This window comes from Hemicordylus capensis, chromosome 2 (genome assembly GCF_027244095.1).
Source record: "Hemicordylus capensis ecotype Gifberg chromosome 2, rHemCap1.1.pri, whole genome shotgun sequence".
In the NCBI taxonomy this organism is placed as follows: Eukaryota; Metazoa; Chordata; class Lepidosauria; order Squamata; family Cordylidae; genus Hemicordylus; species Hemicordylus capensis.
Window position 1 is genome coordinate 107762403 of NC_069658.1, and position 22553 is coordinate 107784955.

At 46.4% G+C, this 22553-nt stretch overlaps 1 protein-coding gene across 4 annotated transcripts in view; it reads right to left on the bottom strand.

Moving 5' to 3' along the window:
• Positions 1 to 22329, bottom strand: part of PGM5 (phosphoglucomutase 5) — a 149645-nt gene extending 127316 nt beyond the window's left edge. For 2 of the 4 annotated variants that reach the window (XM_053292967.1, XM_053292966.1), the window contains exons 1-3: positions 21710 to 22329; positions 5861 to 6023; positions 3596 to 3742 (exon numbers count right to left, since the gene is read on the bottom strand). In XM_053292967.1, the coding sequence (XP_053148942.1) occupies positions 3596 to 3742; positions 5861 to 6023; positions 21710 to 21970 (571 nt within the window). In that variant the 5' untranslated portion in view covers positions 21971 to 22329. The remainder of the gene's footprint in view (positions 1 to 3595; positions 3743 to 5860; positions 6024 to 21709) is intronic. The other 2 variants (XM_053292968.1, XM_053292969.1) reach the window with 2 other exon arrangements.
• Between the last annotated feature and the right edge of the window lie 224 nt (positions 22330 to 22553).

The following is a 22553-nucleotide window of genomic DNA, read 5'->3' on the forward strand; positions in this document are numbered from 1 at the left end:
CCCAAACAGCAGCAGCGGTTGACTGGGCCCTACCTTGCTGCCAATAAGTGAGGCCATGGCCGCTCATTCCCCCTCAGGCCGCTGACAGGCTTGGGCCTGTCCCTTGCCCTTCCTTCTTTCTCTCTTCCCCTTCTTTCTTTTTCTCTTTCTCTCTCTTCCACTTGCTCTTCCCCAGTCTTTATTCCCCTCCCCTCCCTCCCTCCCTCTCTCCCTCTTCCTGAGTTAACAGATCTTGTTTCCTCATCTAATTCACACAACAGCAGCCTCCTTCTCCTGAAGGGACTCTTTCCTCCCTCACGACCCCTCTCTTCGCAGACCCCACCCACTATCCATACATATATATTTCATTCCTCTCCTCTAAAATCAATAACATCTTCTGACGAGTAACAGTTGCATTCCAACCATCCTTAACCATGACAGGGTCCTCCTTCCTATCTGCATATGGAATCCCGACTGCCCAATCACCATGGTGCTTCTGTTCACGAACTCTTGCGAGAGCTGCCACACATGAGATTAACCATGGGTACACTTTAGAAAATTATATATACACACACACACACAAGCTGGGCCAGGTACAGAGCATCTGTGCCTCTAGTTCTCTGCTGCTGCTCCCCCACCCCACCACCACCGCTCCCCCCTGCTGCCACTCCCCCCCCCCCACTGTTGCCATTTTCTTCCCCACCCACCCGCTGCTGCCTTCTTCCCCCCACCCACCCAGCTGGCTGCCACCGCTATTTTCTTCCCTCCCACCCATCCCCGTCACTATCTGACAGCTGTTTGTGAACTCTTGCAAGAGCTGCCACACATCGGATTAGCGATGGGTACGCTTAAGAGAAATAGATTGATAGATCGATAGACAGTCCATGCCTAAAGCAGCTTCTTGCACAGGAACACAGGAAGCTGCCATATACTGAGTCAGACCATTGGTCTATCTAGCTCAGTAGTGTCTTCACAGCCTGGCAGTGGCTTCTCCAAGGTTGCAGGCAGGAATGTCTCTCAGCCCTATCTTGGAGAAGCCAGGGAGGGAACTTGAAACCTTCTGTTCTACCTAGAGAAGCTCCATCCCGGGGGGGGGGGGGGATATCTTACAGTGCTCACACTTCTAGTCTCCCATTCATCTGCAATGGGGGTGAACCCTGCTTAGCTAAGGGGACAAGTCATGCTTGCTACCTCAAGACCAGCTATTCTCTCCTGCACCTAATACTAAGGCTTAAAGCTCAACAAACTAAAGATAAAAACTAAGATGTCTGTTGAAATAAAGTTCTAGAATTGTGTAACTAGGCCAACATGTCCTAAGAAAACCATGTACAGTTACAAAGCTCAATAGAGCACTGGGCTGGATGTTAGCCGTAGCCCAAGTAACATCTATTCCAAATGATACAGTCTGTATTAAATTAAGGAATCTGTAACTTTCCTAAATCCCTCAAGTGTTCACTGCAGGGGGAAATTCCCATGAAAATATGAAGCTGCCTCATACCGAGGGAGATCACTGGTTCATCTCTCACCATGTTGTCTACACTGACTTAGAACCAACAGCAATATAATCTGGGTCCTATACAATAAATGAAGTACTGTGCACTAAATCAGGACAAAGCTAATAATTAGACAACAGTATTTATTACAACTAACTGAACCCGCATAGAGCATCTGTGCACTCTTTGGGGCTGGAGGTTCCCCCCTCCCCGCCACCTTCTGCTGCAGTCTCTCCTGCCCTCCCCACCACCTTCTGCCCCAGTCTTCTCACGTTTCTGTCCCCAGCCGCGCTTTCCTTCCCAGGCTGCTTTCGGCGGCATGGCTCTACTGCCACCTCCTAACCCCGGTGGTCTGGCCTGGCTGGGGCCACTGCCTCCTCCTCACCATGGCCGTCTCTCCTGCCCTCCCCCACCTTCTGCTCTCGGCAGCGCAGCTCTACTGCCACCCATCGCCTCCTCTTCCTGGCAACCCAGCCACCTCCTGACCCAAGTGGCCAGGCTGGGACCGCCGCCTCTTCCTCCCCACAGCCAGGCTGCCGCCACCTCTTCCTCACTGGGGCCGGGCCGCCACCACCTCCATTACCGTGGCCAGGTAATGCTGGGAACTCTCACAGCATGTTGCGAGAGTTCCACCGCAAAGACGCCTGGGCACGCATGCTGGCTAAGAGAAATAATTATATCAATAATTTAACACATCAGAAGGCAAAGAGTAAAATCTCACCACATGCACCAAGGCAGAAGAGGGTTTAAAAAAAGAAGAAGTGTAAAATATCCAACATATAACATACAAAGTACATGAGTATGAGATCTGAAGACTGCTGATAAAAAACACCACCACCTATTTTGCCTTAGTGCATTTGATGAGATTTTGCTCAATTTAATTGTCTTCTGATGTTTTACATTATTTTATTAAATATTTCCTATTTATTACATAATTTTGTCCTGGTTTAGAGTACTGCTTTGTCTACACTGACTGATAGCAGCTCTCAAAGGTTTCAGGCCCCAGTCTGCCTGGAGATGCCAGGGACTGAAACTGTGACTTTCTGCATGCAAAGTATAGGAACACAGGAAGCTGCCATATACTGAGTCAGACCATTGGTCTACCTAGCTCAGTAGTGTCTTCACAGATTGGCAGCGGCTTCTCCAAGGTTGCAGGCAGGAATCTCTCTCAGCCCTATCTTGGAGATGCTGCCAGCCAGGGAGGGAACTTGGAACTAGGGATGTGCACGAATGGTCTTCAGCACCGGTGGGGGTAGTACTTTAAGGGCGGGGGAGGGTGTATTCACCCCCCCGGCTGCATTTCCCCCGCCGGCGCTCTGTAAACTTTAAGCCCCTCGGAGCGGCAGCGTTCCTCCCTGCCACCCCGTTCCCCCCATTGGCCAGAAGTGGCCGGAAGTTGCGAGCGCCCGTCATGCGTGCGCGCACGAATGCACAATGGGTGCACGCGCGTTTGCAACATCCAGCCACTTCCAGCCAATGGAGGGAACGGGACGGCAGGGAGGAACACTGCTGCTCCGAGGGGCATAAAGTTTACAGAGCGTGGGTGGGGGAAATGCAGCGGGGGGGGGGTGAGTACACCCTCTCCCGCCCTTAAAGTACTACCCCCACCATGCCAAAACGCTGAATACCCCCCCAGCACTGAAACGTTTCAGAGGCCTTTACAATGGCCTCTGAAACATTTCGGGCACATGCCTACTTGGAACCTTCTGCTCTTCCCAGAGAGGCTCCATCCCGGGGGGGGGGGATATCTTACAGTGCTCACACTTCTAGTCTCCCATTCATCTGCAATCAGGGCAGACCTGCTTAGCTAAGGGGACAAGTCATGCCTGCTACCACAAGACCAGCTCTCCTCCACAGCATGAGCCCTTCCACTGAGCAACAGTCCCTCCCTGCTCCACTGAGCTCTTCCTGAAAACATAAAAGGTCTAGATTCTGACCTCTGTGAGTGTAAGATACATACAAATGGGTGACAGCAACCCACACCGTATGTTGACAAGAGGCCACAATTTCCACCAAGATTTCCAATTTCATGTCCAGAATGGGTACCACACCAATCAGCAATCTGACTATTAATAGCTCTTACAACAATTTGTAGAACCACACTATGCAAGACAATATAGTACCTCGGAAAGGCTTGAATTTGTTCTCCAGATCAAACTCTTGTCTTCCTAACCGAGATAAGTCAATTCTCAGGTCAGGACAAATGGCATATTCTTCAAGAGTTTTGCTTATCTGGTAGATTTTATCAGAAATCACATCTGGAGCTGGTCCTGCAAGACAGATACAACAAATAATCTAAGTACTATATGCTTAACTTGAACTATCACAGGAAAATTGTTGGAATAATGTCAGACCTTTCCTTCTCACAAAAATATATGTTTGATAAATACAATAATGGAACACAACACAGACTTAAAAGTAGCATAAGCACATATTGGCAGTACATGCAAACTGAGTCATCCAAGTTTTCGTGGCAACAAAACACTTCCCAAGAGAATTTCCCTGAATTTGACATGGTCAGCATTCTGTATCTCTGGCTTCCAGTCACCTGAGCAGCCAAATTAAACCCTCTGGGTCTGGATTATTATTCCCACAGAATAATGTACAGAACGAAATCCTATCAAGAAGTCAAAGCTAATTCTTCTTCTAGACAGGTTTAAAGAGGGTGTAAAGAAGCCAGCATATATCACCACAATATATAGGATAGTCATATAAAGAGAAGAACATACAAGTCTATGCAAAGGAGTTCAAGCCCAAAAACTAATGTCCCAAGCTAGCAACATAAAACTGCAAACATAAGCAGTTCATGCCTCACCAGTGCGGATGCACACCCTCATCTGCATCATGATGAAAGCTGAGCCCTACTGCAACCAACTAGAAGTGCCTTTTAATAAGAATAAGGAGCCCCTGGTGGCACAGTGGTAAAACTGCCGCCCTGTAACCAGAAGGTTACAAGTTCGATCCTGACCAGGGGCTCAAGGTTGACTCAGCCTTCCATCCTTCCGAGGTCGGTAAAATGAGTACCCAGAATGTTGGGGGCAATATGCTAAATCATTGTAAACCGCTTAGAGAGCTTCGGCTATAGAGCGGTATATAAATGTAAGTGCTATTGCTATTGCTAATAAGGATGTACATCTATAACTAGGACTACTAGTTGTGATTCATGACTAGCTACCTGCTACTGCACATGGATCAAGACCTAACTTTCCTATGATTTTCTGTAAGGCTTCTACAATATCCTCTGTCAGGGGCTCCCAACCTTGTGGTCCCTAGATGATGTTGTAGAACTTCTTCCATCATCTGGCTGGGAATAATGGAAGCTGTAGTACAGTATGTGGGGAGCTAAGGTTCAAAATAGGGATGTGCACAAACCTCAGTTTGCGCAGTGGTTCAAAATCAAACTGATTCATGGTTCAATGATACGGATCATTCCTGTTTGGTCCAACCACGAACTGGTTCAGTGGTTGGAGAGCAGTGCCCGGAGGGGTGGTGGTGGAGCACCTTTAAAAGTGAGTACATGAGGTACTTACATGTGTGACCACTACTCCATGCAACTTCCTGCTGCTGCAGAACCCCCCCCCCCCAGCAGCCTACACACAGTGGCTCAACATCAGCACACAAATGGCCTCCACACATGCATGGAATCCATTTGCATGGTCAGCTTGGTGTTGCTGGCTACGCACATGGCCTCCACATACACATGGAGACCACATGTGTGCCGCTGCCCTGCTACACGTGGGATGTTGGGGGGAGCACCATCACAGCAGGAAGCTGCAAGAAGCAGTGGTCACGTAGGTAAGGACCAACTGTACTCACTTTAAAGGTGCTGCTTGCCCACCCCCAGTGCCGCTCTTGAATCACCGAACCAGTTTGTGGTTGGGCCGAATCAGAACGAACCGAACCAGTTCAAATTTCAAACCATTGCATGAACTGAAGTTTGTGCACATCCCTGCCCTATGTGGCAAAGTAGCACTTTGTGCAGACAAATAAGCAGCCAAAAATGGGGCTTCATAATAGTGAGTTCGCTGATGTTTGCAAAAGATGCTAAAGAAACAGACTGGAATATATAACATGTTAGTTAAAAAGAAGCTGGCAAAGCACCCAAACCTGCTGAACACTGAGCACCTGTTGATTTCTCTAGGAAACAACCCAACAGAAGGAAACTCCTAAAATACTGTTTTCATTACAATCTTACAATACCAAGATAAATATAGAAACATCATTTTGAAACTTTAGATGATAAATAATCTATGCTTGTATCTAAATTGGTTTTGCTTTCAATCTCTCTCTCTCTCTCTCTCTCTCTCTCTCACAACACACACACACACACACACACACACACAGTTCGGAGTTTGCTTTGTAATATGATGAGTTATGAAAATACTTACCTCCATTGGCAACATTAAACTTAACTCCAAATTCTCCTCCAGGTCCTCCAGGACAGTGACTAGCTGTCAGAATAATCCCACCAGCTGCTTTGATTTTTCGGATAATGCATGATACAGCAGGGGTGGATAAGATGCCATTCTGACCAATAACCAATCTTCCAATCTAGATGAGCCAGATAAAAGAAACAAGATCATATTTGACTGGTATGGGGTTGTTTTAGAAGTGACACAGGCTTAACACACCAGACTAGGGGAAAATTTTTTACAGAAGAAGTCAGCTTGATTCCACACATAATTATGTCTGGAAGTCCATGACCTGCATAAACTGTATTTAATCTATGATGAAGAATTGTAGAAGTCAACCTATTAGACAAGATGTGCTTAAAGAGGACACGGGTTTAAGGTGTACCACTTTGATCCAGCAAGGGATATCTTTGTGCAGACATTGGCCTTCTGCAAGCACAGCCAATACATACACAGATATAGACCTGGATGCACATTTTCATCCAAATCACTGTGTATCTGGGTCCCCAAGACACTATTTATTCTGCAAGGCTAGAACTTGATTGATGCCAGAGGTAAAAAAATGATAAGTGCTATCAAATGGGCTAAGGATCTCAAATGAAAGTCTACTAAAATTAAATTAAACCTTACAAAAATATAGTACCCAATTACATTTCAACATAATAACGTACTAATTGGATACATGTTAAGTATAGACATTTCAGAGCAACTAATTCATTGTTATGAAATTCTTTTAAATGGACAGATATGACAAAGTCTGGCATGATTGAGAAAAGATTGCAGTCAACTATCCTGAAATAACTCCACTAAGATAAAATGAGAAAGAACTAATCCTGAGCATACACAAAAAACTATGTAGACTCAAGTTTTATGAGACCATATTGGCAACCTGTCACTGGTTCAGAGCCACAGTTAGTTCCCATCACTTTTTCAGACATACAAAGACCAATGTACAGGTAGTACTCAATGGAAATCAGCAAGTCCCCATGAAGAATCTGAAACATGTGAATTCAACTGTAAGTTTAGATCTTCAATCGGCATGAGAAAGAACAGGCAGCAACTGCCTTTCACAGTGGCCTTTCAGCTGGATCAAAGAGATGACCGATTGCTAGGACCTGTAGCCTTCCTCGAGTCAGATTTCTGTGTTAAAAATAAAGGCCAGGAGCACAGTGCATTTCAGAACACTTTGGCCAGCTAGGTTACACTTGCCAAAAGCAGTGTGAATCAAGGCTGAGAAGGGTTCAAGCAGAGGAAGTCCCACCCCATTTTTACAAGATGACAAAATTTCAGGGTGATGTTAATAAACATTGACTCAATGTGTTTGGCATTAAGTGGAAGACCTCTAACAGGACTATAATTTCACAGCTTTATTCAACTATTGTTTTAGCTTAATATAGAAATAGCTTCAGAGTCAAGTACACTATTCATTTATCTGGCAGCACATGCAAACTCACTGAAAGAGAAAGAAATGCACTGGGGGAGGGACACCATACATTTAAATATGTACAGTTTGAAAGCAGGAGGCAGTTAAATATTGTTGAAGGAAATGATTGAAGAATGGGAAATATATGCACAGAACATTACAAAGTCACTGTAAAAAGAGACTTTTCCTTTCTTCATATAAAGCACCAATAAAATTTTGAAGTAAACCATAGTTGAATGCCAAGAAACCAGAAGAAAAATCCATCTCGCTCCTCCATCTGGGAGAGACACAGCTACCCCAGGGATTTCTCTTATCACTAACTAGCATACTATGAAGCATTCTGAAACAGAACTCTATACTGGGAACAAAATAGGTCGTTATGATCCAGGTCTTTGTACTAGTAATAATGCCAACAATAACATCATACTACTACAGCATACAGCAGAATACAAAGTAAAGCATCAAAAATTTCTGGGGAGGGAAATATTGGAAAGAGAGGAAAAAAGAGGTATGCAAGGCAAAACTATGAGAAATTTCAAATGTAAACAAAGAAACAGGAAGTCAAATAGCGAAAGAAGGGGTGAGGATGGACAGTGAGCATAAGACTGTAATTAATAACAAGAGGAAGTAACTAGAGCATGGATCAGGGCCTCAGAACTAGGGGTGGCTGTAAAAAGGGACTGATTTAAGAAATGTTAGAGGAGTAGTGATAGGGTTTGGCAACCAGCTAAAGCTGGAGGAGTACAGAATTTACATAGTCTGATGTTTCTTTCAAATGTTAGTAAAACAGGATCTCTGTTTAGTATTAACCATATTTAAAGTTGGTGCTGACCTATCCATGAACTGTGATTGAGGTGGGAGGGTGGTATTTACTACCATGTGGAAATAGGTTGAAAGGAGGAAGCATACTGCACACAAGACCTGCTCACAATTTATTTTTAGCCAAAGTTAATTTGGAGCTAGTGTTCCAACTGACCCTATGGACAAAGACACAAAAGAAAGATAGAGAAGAGAGGAGTGAGGATAAGATATCAATAGACTAGGAAGCTCTTCTCACAATCAGTGAGAAGAGTTTCTTCCGGGTCTGCTTAGCCTACTCTCCCCGCAGACGATCAGACGGCAGCCCTGGGCAGCTGGATCGGCCACCCACACAACTGCTGGCTCTGTCATGGAGCCAGCAGGGGCCGCGGGGATTGGGGACCACGCAGCCCCCAGAAGTTCCAGGATGCCCTCCCAGCCAGGGGTCTCCTTGTGTGTTGCCGCAGCGCGGAGCCGCACCACAGCAATACACAATAAAAAAACTGGGGTTAGTGGAGCGCTCGCTCTGCTAACCCTATTTAAGGGGAGGGGTGTTTAAGCGGGTTACCCGTTTTGGGGAAACCGGGCTCACCTGAGAGCCCTGTGGCTCCCACGATCCGTGGAAAGCAGGCTAAGCTCCCTTAGCCCGCTTTCCATGGATCGTGAGAATACCCTCTAGAGCTCATAAAAGGTGGTTTAAATGAGGAGACACCACTTTCCTCTCTCTTTTTCTGGGATGGCAAGTTGATGGTCAGGATTAGATTTGGCTGGACAATCAAGACTGAAGAAGTCCTTGGGGATAAGTTGAAATGCTTTGCAGGGATAACTGCTTAAGCAATCCATTTTGAGTTCACATCTCCTATTTTTCTTGATGCCTAAGCACAAAACCAATAGGCACTGACTGACACTCCAACTTCACAGTTCAACCAATCTATCAAGCTACCTTTCTTCCATGGGCAACAGCAAAAGCTTAATTACTGAATAGTCAGTGAAAGAAGCATGAAAAAAAAATCTGCACATAAGGAACTATGACCATCAATTTATTCTTGATCATGTTAAAAAATTTCAAAGCAGAAGCAAGATAATAAGGTGTTGCAACATAAGAGACCATGTAAACAGGCTTTGAAACATGATACAAAGCAATTCTAGTCACCAAGACCTGACATTTGATGTTAATTTTCCCCCCTGCTAAGTGGACAGCAGCAACAGAAACCACCATCCTTCTCTTTGGAAATTAGGTAACTTGAGAGTATTATTATTTATTATTGTTTATTCAGTTTCTATACCGCCCTTCCAAATATGGCTCAGGGCAGTTTACACAGACAAATAACAAACAAATAAGATGGAACCCTGTCCCCAAAGGGCTCACAATCTAAAAAGAAAGGTAAGATAGATACCAGCAACAGTCACTGGAAGTACTGTGCTGGGGGTGGACAGGGCCAGTTACTCTCCCCCGGCTAAATAAAGAGAATCACCACATTAAAAGGTGCCTCTTTGCCTTTAGCAGGGGTAGTTAGTAGTCTCAAATAATTATCTTCACTTAAAAACAAAATAAGTTTTTCAGTTCTATAGTAACTACTCTTATTCTCTCCAAAAGCCTGTATCGGATTAAAAAAATTAAAATTATACTGTGAATTGTTTTGAAGTAGTTTTATCCATTTATGGCTTCTTTTCTGTCTGTAAAGCTGCTTTTGAAATCATGCCACTTGCCTCTAGATCATTATACTGTTGTCTTCACTCAGTCCTTGCTGCCAAATTGTACTAAAAGGGTGGAGAAAATATACAGAATTTCTTGACATATTGCCACAAGCTTTCCAACAGCCTTTCCAATTATTTACTTGTGCACATTTCTTGTGGCAGAAACATATTTTACAATGTTTTTGTATCTGTCTCTTAAAAAAAAAAAAAGGCAAACACAGAAAGGCATCTAGAAAGACTGACATCCACAGCAACAATCAGCCTTTGATCTCATGTGTGACAGCATTTAAGCAACCTTTCATATATGTAAGCAGAGGGGCAAGTGAGTTATCCTTTATAAAGCAAATACAACAAGATGATTGTGTAGATGGATGTGCAGTTGTTGATCCATGTCCCTCTAACTGCTGTTGGTCAACAGCAAAGAACAGAAATGCTTACGAGCCTTAGATAAGGATGAAGAGAAGCAGTTGTTGAGGAAGAGTAAGGTTGTTCACGTGACCTTTGAGTGTGGCGGGGAGAAAAGACAGGATCGATCTGACCTCCCCCCCCCTCCAAACGATCTTTACTTTGAACTGGGCCACACAGCTTGCACGTCCACACAGGCCGCGCTGCTCCCTGCAGTGTGGCCACCTGGAGGCTGGGGCAATGAAGCCCAGCCTCCATAAATCCCTCAATGTATCACACAAGGTGTGTGGCACATTCAGGGATTTCCCTGCAAGCCAGGCACTCTAGGAGCCTGGCTCTGTGGCTGCTCAGGCTGCAGGGAGTCTAAGCAGACACCTGACCAGGGTGAAGGGGCATGTGTGCACCCTTCTACCCCAGTAATAGCCCGAGGGGAAACCTCGGGCTGCCCAGTGGCTGCCCGGGCTGCCCAGGCTGCTCCACACCAGTGTTTCTCAACCGTGGACTGGTGCCAGTCCATGAGCTGTTGGGTACTGGTCCATCACATGTAGAGAGGTGAGGCCTGGGATCCACGTAGCCTGGGTGAACTCTCCGGAGTTCATTTCTAGGCAGGCAGCCCTCACTGTTGGATAATGTTCATTTAGCTTCCTCGAATGAACATTACCCAGCAATGAGGGCTGCTTGGAAATGAGCTCCGGAGAGCTCCCAGCGATGGCACCTACTGGCCCAAAATTGTTTTGGGGGGCCTGGGGTTGGGGACGAATCCTTTACAAACTGCTGGTCAAAATTGCACACTAAAAATGTACCGGTCCATGACTCCAAAAACGTTGAGAAACACTACTCCACACGATCGCCCTACCTGGGTTAGGACTGTGCAAGCCCGGGTAGGGCTGCTCGCGTAAATAGGCTCAGTATGTGTTCTGAACAACAGCAAGAACCCCGGGGAAAATGGCAAACACAGAAATTAAAGAGAAAACAATAGGCCAGGGCAGCTAAATGGAACCTCCAGGTTCAGAAACATGCCTGGGCACTGAAGAGGAGTGCAAATGAACAGCGGCAGAGCCAGTCCGTCAGTGGCCTGTGTCTGGCCGCGGCAGTGGCCCTGCTCATCCCTCCTCCTGCATCAGACGTCAGATGCGGGGGGGGGGGGCGGCGTGGTCTGGCTCCCAAACAGAGCCGCGCAGCTCCGTTCAGGAGAGCCGCTTCTGGCCACACTACAAATGCAGCGTTGGCCATCCAACTCCCGAATGGAGCCGTGCAGCTCCATTTGGGAGTTAGAGCCAGGCCGGCGCTGCGTTTGCAGCATGCGCCACAAACGCAGCGCTGGCCATTTAACTCCCGAACAGGGCTGCACGGCCCTGCTCTGGAGCTAAACCAGCACCCCCTGCGTCTGACGTCAGATGCTGGGGGTGTGTCTGGGGCCACACTCATGGCCCCTGATTGGCGGCGGTCCAGGGTATTTGAACCCGTTCGCTCAATGGTGGCTCCGCCCCTGCAACTGAAGAGGGTGAGGGTGTGTGTGTGTGTGTGTGTTTGCTGTTGCCTTCATGTCCTACCAGTGGTTTTCCCCAGAAGCATCTGGCTGGCCACTATGGGAAGCATATGCTAGAACAGATGGATCTTTAGTTTAATCCAACATGGCTCTTTTTACCCTGTGTTCTATATCTAAACTACGTGGGAAATTTCTTGTGAGAGAAATAGCAGGCAATGATTTAACAATATCGGTAGTGTTGCCCTGGGTTCAAAATTTGGTGGCAGCTGCCACCACAGCTACACCCGCCACCTTTCAACCCCACACCCCAGGCCCTGAAGCTGCCTTTTCATCAGCTGCCTCCGTGGCAACTCACCAGCTGCTTCTCTTCCCTGCCACTAGGCCTCTGCCTCCACATCCAATGCCTCTGTGATGGCTCTTAAGGCTCCAGGAGCTGCCATGGTTCCCAAGGCCTTGCCCAGGCACTTCACAGTACAAAAATGCCATGGCCCAGCACCTGTCACTGGGCTGTGACAGCTTTATACCATGTAGTGGCTGGGCAAAGCTTAGGAAGCCACAGCAGCTCCTGAAGCCTTAGGCTTCATCATGGAGGCAGCGAAGGCGGCAACCCAGAGAAGGAGGCAAGAGGAAATGCCATGGGAGTGGGGGCTTGGGAGGCAGCAGGCAAGCAGCTCCTGGTGATGAGCAGCCCATGTTGATGCAACACATCCTCTCGGTTTGAGTTCCAGCAGTGCCACCAGGGTTGCTATTTATCCACCAAGCTAAACCTTTTAAATAGACTCAGAGTATTCCTTGAGAGTGGGCAAATTATTTGTCTCTTCAAACACTACAGTAAGATAGGTGGAAGCTGTGAGGAGGGTTCAATTCTGCACACCCACACATTCCTCTTGGCCTCGGAATCAGGCCCCATCCTCACTTCAGTTGTGATTAGGGAAGGCCTGCATTTAAACAAATAGGTCTTCCACTATCATGTGTAGTCTAAGCCTATGCGAGAGGCAGGATCTGAAGCCAGTTCTCCCAAATTTTATTAGAAACATTTATATACTGCCAAAACCCTGTGTCTCTAGGTGGTTTGAGACACATTTAAGACACAAAGCACAAACATTAAAATAAGCAACATAATTCAAAGCAATACAAACATTTTGAAATGAATTAAGAACTACAACCAACCAAAGGCCTGGCCCAACAGGTACATCTTAAAATTCTTTCTGAAGGCTGCCAGGGATGCTGAAGATCTAACTGCAGCTAGGAGTGCATTCCAAAGTCTTGGGCTGGCTACAGAGGAGGACTGAACCTGGGTCGCCATCAGATGAGCTGGTGGTAATCTTAGTAAGTGGTTAGGCTCACAAAGAAAGAGGTGCTCTCAGATACCCTGGACCTAAGCCACTGAGGGTCACCTTAAGTGGTGCAGCGGAGAAATGCTCAACTAAGAAGCAGAAGGTTGCTGGTTCGAATCCCCGCTGGTATGTTTCCCAGACTATGGGAAACACCTCTATCGGGCAGCAGCGATATAGGAAGATGCTGAAAGGCATCATCTCATATTGCGTGGGAGGAGGCAATGGTAAACCCTTCCTGTATTCTACCAAAGAAAACCACAGGGCTCTGTGGGCGCCAGGAGTCAAAATCGACTTAACGGCACACTTTAAACCACTGAGGGCTTTATAAGTAATCACCAGCACTTTGTATTCACTGGTGTAGTAGAGTGGGGGACAGGGGTGGTTGCCAAGCCGGGACTTCTTCAGCCTCCAGGATGGGCCCAATGTCCATCCGGCATCCACTCCTCCCTCCGCCACTCCATTCTCCCCCACCCACCCAACCTCCGGACCTGCAGCTCCTGTTGTTACTTTGTTTTTGCAGATGATCTGATCTGTTTCTGCCAATTTGTGCCACACTGCCAGAATGCTAAAAGCCTTGCCTTCTTGAGCTGGTGGCAGCCCCTCCTCCCTGTCACTCCAAAACTAAGAGCCTGTTGATTCTCCTTCTGCAGTTCTGGCTATGTGATCTCTCCCCTCAGAACTTGAACACAGGGAGCAATCCGGGCTGCTCTGTGAAAGTAAGATCATCACTCTATTTCCGGTGTGTGTGTGTGTGTGTGTGTGTGTGTGTGTGTGTGTGTGTGTGTGTGTGACACATACCCCCCCCCCCCCATGCTTTGTTAGGCTCTGTGAGCTTTTCTCTAGGGGAAATTTTCCTTTCTCCCTCATCTGGAAGCCACTGTTGGGGTGGGGTTTGGTTTAGTTTTAAAACTTTTCAATTTTGCTAGAGCAATAAGAAAGACCACATCTTAGGATGCTGGGAATTGTGTGCAATCTTCTCTATTCATGTGGTACTAATGTGTGCAACATGTTTCAGCTAGAAGCTTTCTTCAGGGATATTTATCCAATAATCTTATAGGAGATCTCTATTTAAAAAGAGGACACACACACGTACGTGTGTCCCCCCCACATCAACTTCGCAATGTCTAGACCAATGTCCCTCCAGTTGTAGAGACACCTCAATGGTGTAGTTTGTGATGGTGTCATCCACCCCAATTCAAGATGGCAGATGCATAAATCTTTGAGGCGCAAATGGGATAATTGTGAACCGCCTAACCGATTTGAACCAAATTTGCTATAGCTGTGACACATAGGGACACACACCTCAGTGGTGTAGTTCAGGGCTGCTCAGCTTCTGCAGAGGTTGGTCTACAACTCCCATAAACCCTGGCTATTGGCCATTGTGGCTGGGGATTATAGTTGTTGTAGTCCAAAACACCTAGGGGGGCAAAGTTGAGCAGGCCTGGTATAGTTTGTGATGATATCATCCACCCAGATTCAAGATGGCACATGCATAAACCTTTGAGTTGCAAGTGAGCCAACTTGTGCCTAACCAATTTGGACGAAATTTGGTGCAATTGTAGTGGATGACATAAAGAGACACCTCAGTGGCATAGTGTGATGATGTCATCCACCCCAATTCAAGATGGTGGACATGTGAACATTTGTGGCACAAGCAGGGTCACTTGTGAACTGCCTAACCAATTTAGACCAAATTTAGTCCAGTTGCAAGGATAGTGAAATGAAAGCAGGCAGATTAGTACTTACCAGAACATCTTTGTCTTGTTGTTTAAAATATAATTGCATACTACTTTTCTACAACAATAGTTACATAGCAACAAAATATTTAAGAATATGCTTCACGGCACCCAGAATAGCTCACAATTTGGGGTGGAGCAGCAGTGAATCCTGGATCAAGGATTTTGATAGTAACATATATATACAGAGTTGATAAAAGTGTGTTTGTTTGTTTAAATTGCCATGGTGATAATCCCCAGCCACAATGGCTGGCTCTATTAATTACTACTACTATTACAAATATTTCATACACTGTGTGTTCAGTTTGAAGTAAACCCGTCTACTAGTTGATTTTTAATGATTTGCTGCAAAAATGTTTAACTTCGAAAACATTATATTTAGATCCTGCCCTTTCTTATGACTGCCAGAGATGAACAGAGTTGCACACCCAGGCCAGCCTGCCCCACCCCACCCAGGCTGCAAAACACCAAGTGGTGGGCCCAGCCAGCCTCCGAGTAGGGGCAGATCCCAGCCCAAGGGCCGCAAAACCCACAAGGGCTGTTCCTCGGCTTCCCACTCTCCTTCATCGGTCCTCCAGTCAAACACCAATACGAGACAACATACCCTAACCTGCATTCATCTGTAAAGTGACCAAATATGCTAAACAATGGAACCCTACGAGGAGAATCAGTGAGAAGTAGGCGATAAAAGGCCACTCCCAAAGCCAATTGGGTGTGGCCCCAAAATTTGCTACTTGGCCCCAACAAGGCAAATGGATAATCCTCACTGAAATGGGATGGGCAGACAGGTGCCTTGCCCCAGAACAACTGAGAATGACTGAAGGGAGCTAGCCGCTTATGTAGCTGCTCCCCCACTCAGTCAGCCATCATCACGTGCCAGGAGAAACAAAATGGCAGCCCCCATGCCCATTGATGGGGCAGGTGCACAGTTCCACCCCCTGTTCTATCACGAAGTGTAGCGATGAGAAGCAGTCATGTAGAAGTGAAATACACCTTACCAAAACAATGCCCAAGCAACAAGAACTTTGGTCTAAGCCTTTCCCATCATGGTTCTTGGCATAAAAATGCTGCATCAAGAATCTTACACACTTGCCTGGGAGTAAGCTTCATGGAATATAATGGAACATATTTCTGAGTAAATATTCACAGGAATATATACTGTTAGTCTTTTCAACTCTAGCCTGTGGGAAAGTCAACTACAGAGTTTACACATGATATACCAACACCTAGCATCTGGCTAGGTTTGGGTCAGGGAGTACTCCTAGACTATGTACCTATTCCTCCTGGGTGAGTGTGACACCATCCAGGACAGGCAGCTATAACCTATCTCTCAAGTTACAGGAGAGGCAAGTCCAACTTTCTATTTGGGGGTGCACAAGGACTCTCAGCAAAAGCAGTGTCAGGTGGAATGGCCCACCACATCCAGAGTGTTGTGGGGCACTTCTAACTCTATTGTCAGTGTTTGCCTCCTCCAGTTTAAGCTGTCAATACAGAAATTTCCTAAATAAAATAAATGCATTTTAGAATCTATTGTTGAAGACTCACTAGCTGAAGTGTCACTTAACGGGATTATATCACTGTAAATTATCTTCAGTTGGAGGTGTATTTAATCATGCAAATCCCCTGCTGCATTCTGAAATGGTATATTCCCAGGAGGGATGAACTGTGCCCTTTTAATATACACTGGCTTGTAGAGATTGCAAAGGACACAGGAGTGGCAATCAATCCCTCAGGCATCTTGGGACACACGGCTTAAGATTGTATAGGTCTCACAAGCAGCATATATTTGGGCACACACATTTGGACCATTTGTTGTTCTAGATGCTACATGTTTTGTCTTAAAAATGAACTGACCTATACTTTTTAAAAAATATAGCCAGCTCTTAAAATCATCTTGACATTTATTACATCTCCATTGGAAAATAAAACCAAACCCCATTTATCAGTTTACAGTTAAAGCACAGCTAACACCTTTCCAACATCAAATTTAATATTATACAGTCACTTAAGACACTGTACTTTATTACATTCCACCAGTCACTTTGCATTTCACATCTGTCTTATGATAAAGACCATGACTTTTAGCAAACTGTTAGACAAGGCTCAAATAACAGCTCCCTCCAACAAATATTTTGCCAAAATGCTTTTCAAGTATTGCTACTCCAGGCAGCTGTGCATTTCCAGACAATTCTCCAGATTAATGTGGAGTCACTTAATTTTTTAAAAAATCTCCTTGGTAATCTCTCACATGTTTCAATCAATTAAGTTGATAACACATGAAGACAAGTAGATTGCATATTGGACCCTGCCAAGTCTGCTTTCTCACTATGGCCTTCATCATTTTTCCTGATTATAACTAAGTGGAATAGTACACTGAAGCAGAAAGTAACAGATACAAGAATATGGAAAGGCATGTTCTGAAAAACTACTGAACTGAATCAACATTAAAACTGGTATCAGACAAGGTATGAGAGTCTTTATCAAGCCAAGCCACTGTAACATGAATAAGATCACAATGGCATCACAACCGGTTGTGAGAAATGATATCCAGCAGTCATTAAAATTCTGAGATACCACAAACAGTAAACAAGCAGTACAATGTTGCTATTAGACAAGCCTAGGCAGCTCCTTCTAAGGAAGCAACAGCTTTGCTGTGGAAGCAGATCAGTGGGAAGTTCTCTTCCTAACACCACCTTAGTGCACTTGCATTTGGTGTTCAGAACCTGCACAGCAATCAAAAGACTGAGGGTGTGCTGTTATAAGGAAGGGCACGTGGGTGAGCAGTGACAGTCCATCCAGTGGCGCTCTTACTCCTCAACTTTGGGGCCGAAGTCTAGGGCCTTCATACCCCCTGGGGGCCCCCAAATCCTCTTTAGTCTGTCCTGGGTGGTGGGGTCACCACTGGCCCACACTGCACCAGGTGGCCAAGCATGGTTGTGACCTGTTCTGGGTGCTTTAGAGACAGAGTGGGAAAAGAAATATGTGGGATGGGAATGTATTATGTGTTGAAAGGTTTCTGCTAGTGCGTATCTGCATAAATATACCTGTTTTATATTCTTACGTTCCTGTGAATTCAGTTGCTGTTTGTGCCCTCCAGAACCCACATGTTAAGGAGCCCAGCCCAGTTTTGCTCACTCGTGAGAACCAGCAGGCTTGAGGGCAAGCCTGGTGGCTCTACAGCAGCAAGCCCACCTACGTAGCCACCTCCTTAAACAAGGTTAATGGCGCAAGCACTCCGTTAGCTTTGTTTTTCTGGTCATGTGTCACACTCAGGGGGGAGGGGGATCAGCACTTGTGCGGTGCATTACTGGGGCTTCGGGGGCTGGGGCACCATGCAGCAGCGCTTCCCTGCGCCGGACCCCCGGAGCTGCTGGGTGAGTTTCGGCCAGGCACGGGAGTGCCGGAAACAAGCCACCACTCATCTGGGTGGCCAATCCACCTGCCCAGAGCCCAAAGGAGGATCATTTGCAAAGAGGTAAGCACTTTCGGGCTTCCTCTGTGCAAAAGAGGGTAGCCATTCCCACTTCATCATGGGAAGAGCTTCACTGTAGATGTCGTGTGTGTGTGTGTAGGGAGGTTATGCTTAACTTGTAGTGGGGGCGGGGGGAGTTCTTCCAAAGGCCTTTAGACCCACGCTTCAAAATTACCTAGGTGCACCTGAGTCATCATATCCCAGGCTAGCTGAAAACCTCTCAGGTACTGTTCAAACAGAAGGTTTAGGCTTCAGTACAACTTTCCCAACTTTCACTACTCTTCCAAAGACATTTTCATATCCTACAAGTTTCCAGCCCAAACTTCCAGCCCATCTGGAAATCTTATAAAAACCTTTCTAGAGTAACATCAGCTCAGTCCTGAACATCTAGCCAGATACATGTGATCTGACTCATTCTGCCCTTTGATTTCCATCATCCTGTATCTTCACCTTGCTCTCTTCACTGGACTACCTCCCATAACACAGAGAGGTCATTCACACAAGTGAAAACTGTGTCTTACCTAGGTTTGGGAGCTGTGTGCACTCCCAATATTTGGTTGTGTGGGTGCAAACAACTAGAGAGAAGGAGGGGAAAGCGATCGCGTGGAATCAAGGTAGGAGGAAAAGCTGGATAGCTTCAAAAACTGGGAGTGTACACAGCTCCCAAACCTAGGTAGGAGGACACAGTTTTCACTTGTGTTCATGACCTCAGGGTAGGACTATCTGAAAGATTTTACCCACTGGATACAGTTCCCTGGCTCAGCTGGGGTACCTCCTGACAGAAGCATGGGGAGGGGGGCAACTCTGGCAACCAACTGGCACACCTGAGACCACAAGGAGAGTAAAGAAGATTCTGGCAGAGTCAACAAGTCACTGGGGAGGAGGAATGGGTGGTAGCCAATCACCCAGGAGAAGAGTATAATACAGGGGCGTAACTACCATTAGGCAAGGGAAGGCGGCTGCCTGGGCCCCCCCCCCCCGCCTCGAGGCCCCCCCCCAGAGGCAAGTCACATTAGTATGTATTGTGAAGTGTGTGTGTGTGTGTGTGTGTGTGTGTGTGTGTGTGTGTGTATCAGCGAGGGGCCCATTTAAAAATTTTGTCTCTGGGCCCACTCCAGCCTTGTTACGCCCTTGTTACATAATATTACGTGTATAATATTTTGGTATGGGTGCCTAAGTACCTAAAGCCAGCTCTGCCTACAGGAACCTTATCTTTTCTCACAACATCAAGCTCTATTTTGACTAGTTATGACAAATTTGCTAGGCTAGCTTGTGCCAGATAAACGAATGTGTAACACACTACAATAAAAATAAGTTGATCTAGCTCTTTAGAAGTTACTTTTTTAAGCTTCTCATTCCCAAGATGTGCACCATCAATTCTGGCTTATTATTAGTAGCAAGTACATATACCTGTGTACTCCCTGTTAGGAGGCCCATTCCCTTTGTCCAAAGTATGATAACGAAACAAACATCTATGTTAAATATATCAGACATCATCCGAGTGGAATAAACTTTGGGCCCAACACTGTATTTCCCTTGCAAATCAGTTCTCTCTCCATCATACTCTTACAGCAATTTCAATGTTGTTGATTTTTAAAGTTTTGTTGCTCTTTGGAAGCCAAGCATAGGGTCAAGCAGACTGGATAATTTCACATACAAATATAGTCTTCATAAAGACAGTGATGGAATCTGGTCTTGGGCCATGATAACAAGTGATAAATACATACTAGGCATACCTGAAACCTGCCATGCTTGTTAAACTGAATGTTTACCATGTAATCTTGCCTTAGTGCTGAAAATCTTTTATAACTATGTCCACACACCAATCAATTATGTCTGCTCCATTCTCCTGAACTGGCTTGCTGGTATGAGGGTGGTGTCATCAGATAGCTAGGAAAGTTGTGAAGACAATAGACATTGTTTGAGGAACTTACCATGTTTGACCTGAGAGACAGCCAACAAATGCTTCTTCTGCCTACATGGAGATGTAGGTATTCAGTGTAACAGGACAGATACATGAACACTTTGTGGGGTTTTTTGGGGGGGGTTGGGGGGGTATGTAATCATGCAATCTGTGTGGTAGATAGTAGGATTAAATGATGGGGGAGTGTAATGAATAGGGTGTTGCAGTGGGATAAAGGTGAGTAAACAATAGGCAGGTGGGCCTGGAAGATGCAGTGGATAGGAGGGTGAAATATAGTAAACCTAATGACTGGGATAAACTATCCATCCACTCCTAGATATCAATATGTGGCAATATAACATATATTTTGTGAGTTGGAATAGAATGTGTGTGTGGATAGAACAGTGGGAAGAAATGGATGATGTTTGTGAGTGGGCATACATGGTACATGGGTGCCATGGATGGGACACAAGAGGGATTAGTGTGTTAAGGGTAAGGGAATGACTATACAGTAGATGGGTAGACAAGACAGAGCAACAAATAGCTCAGGGTTTTAGTAGCCATAGCAAGGGCGGGTATCAGGAAAACAATAGCAGAGCACAGAAAATACTTGAAATAAGTGAGCGATACACACAACTGCCACCTCCTCCTCCTCCTCCCATGAAGCACCTATTTCCTTGCTTTGCTGGTAAGTGCACTGAATTTGTAACCAATATTGGAAGAACATAATATCCACTTTCTTGCTTTAAATCAGGATCCAACAACTTTCTTAACAGACACAGAGAATGGGAAGTGGACTACTATGATAAAATGAAATGCATACAAACACAATAGATGCTTTTATGTTAACATGGGGTTTTAGGTTTAGGGAAAATCTGCATTCTGATGTTAGAGCTTCCAAACATATTCTGGAACATGCCAACCCACAGAAACACTTATTCACACTGTCTGTATCAAGAGTTGCTTTCTGACATTAATTACAAGAAATTTCTTGTGCAATTACCATCATCAGACACAAACGTTTAGGGCAGGGTTGCACAATTTCGACCCTCCAGCTGTTAGACTAGAGTTTCCTTCATCCCCAGCCACTGTGGTCAATAGTCAGGGATGATGGGACATGTAGTCTAACATCTGCAGAATTGTGCAGTCCTGGTGTAGGGATTCAAGTAAGTGGTATAATGAAGGATTAGTCACCATAGGACTCAATCCATGTAAGCAAGAAATAATAGGTAGGTGCGAGGAAAATTAGAATTCAGTGAATGGGGGCAACAGATAACAATGGTGCAGCATGTGGAATATCTGTCCGTCGGCAAGTGTGAGGCACACAAAGGGTGCAGGCTTGGAGACAAAAAGAATCACAAGCATACAAAGACCACATCAATTCTACGTGTTCAATCCAGAATAACTACCGTTGTCCGTTTCCGTACTGGCACCAACTACCAAAGTGGATTAAAAATCCTCCTATCACCACCACTCATTAGCAAGGTGGTCAAATAACGCTCCCCCTCCCCTCCAACTAAGCCCCACGGAGGGGAGCGAGGTGCGCGCAGGATGCCGCCCTTACCCCGTTGGCTGCCGCCATCTGCACCACCACCTCGATGGCCGTCCTGCTGAAGTACCTGCCGTCACTGCCCACCACCATGGTACAGCCCTGCCGGTCGCGCAGGTCAATGGAGGAGAGGACGCTTTGCACGAAGTTGGGCAGGTAGTTGCGCTGGCCCTCGAAGACGGCCGTGTCCCTGCGCAGTCCCCCGCCTCCCGTCGGCCTCTGGTCCTCGTACGGGACCGTCTGGATGGTGAGCACAGGGATGGGACTCCCCTCCATGGCGGCGGCGTTGGCGTCGCAGCCGCTCCCTCGGCAGGGCTGGAGCCCCCTGCTGCGCCCTCCTTGCTGCCTGCTGCGCCCTTGCGCTGCCCTTTCTGCTCCGCGCGCCTCACATGGGAAAGGGGCGAGCCCTGAGGCGCGCCGCGCACCGGATGCCTAATACAAGCCGCTGCCGAAGCTGTACGCCTCGTCGTCGTCGTCGTCGTCGAACTCTTGATTGTTCCCAGATGAAGTTTCGCCTGAGGGAGAAGAGAAGCGGGGGAGAGAGTGGCTTTCTGCTTGGGAACCTCACAGCAGCCCTCCCCACTCGCTGCCGTCCCTCCCTGCAATGCTCTGGGACGCCAACTGCCCCTTTTGAACAAGGACGCGAGGGGGGCTGCCAGCCCTCCTTTGCAATCAGCAGCCTCGGCCAATAATAACCCTGGAAAGTGAAGCTGAGAATTGTTGTGCTCTGCCAGAAATGTAACTAGAGGCTGGGGTGTCACTCTGTGTGTGAAACACATTTGTTCCAGCGGATCACATGCTGTCAGCCCTCCAGCTTTCTATTTTGCACAAAGCTGCCCAACCCTTGCTAGGTTAGCCT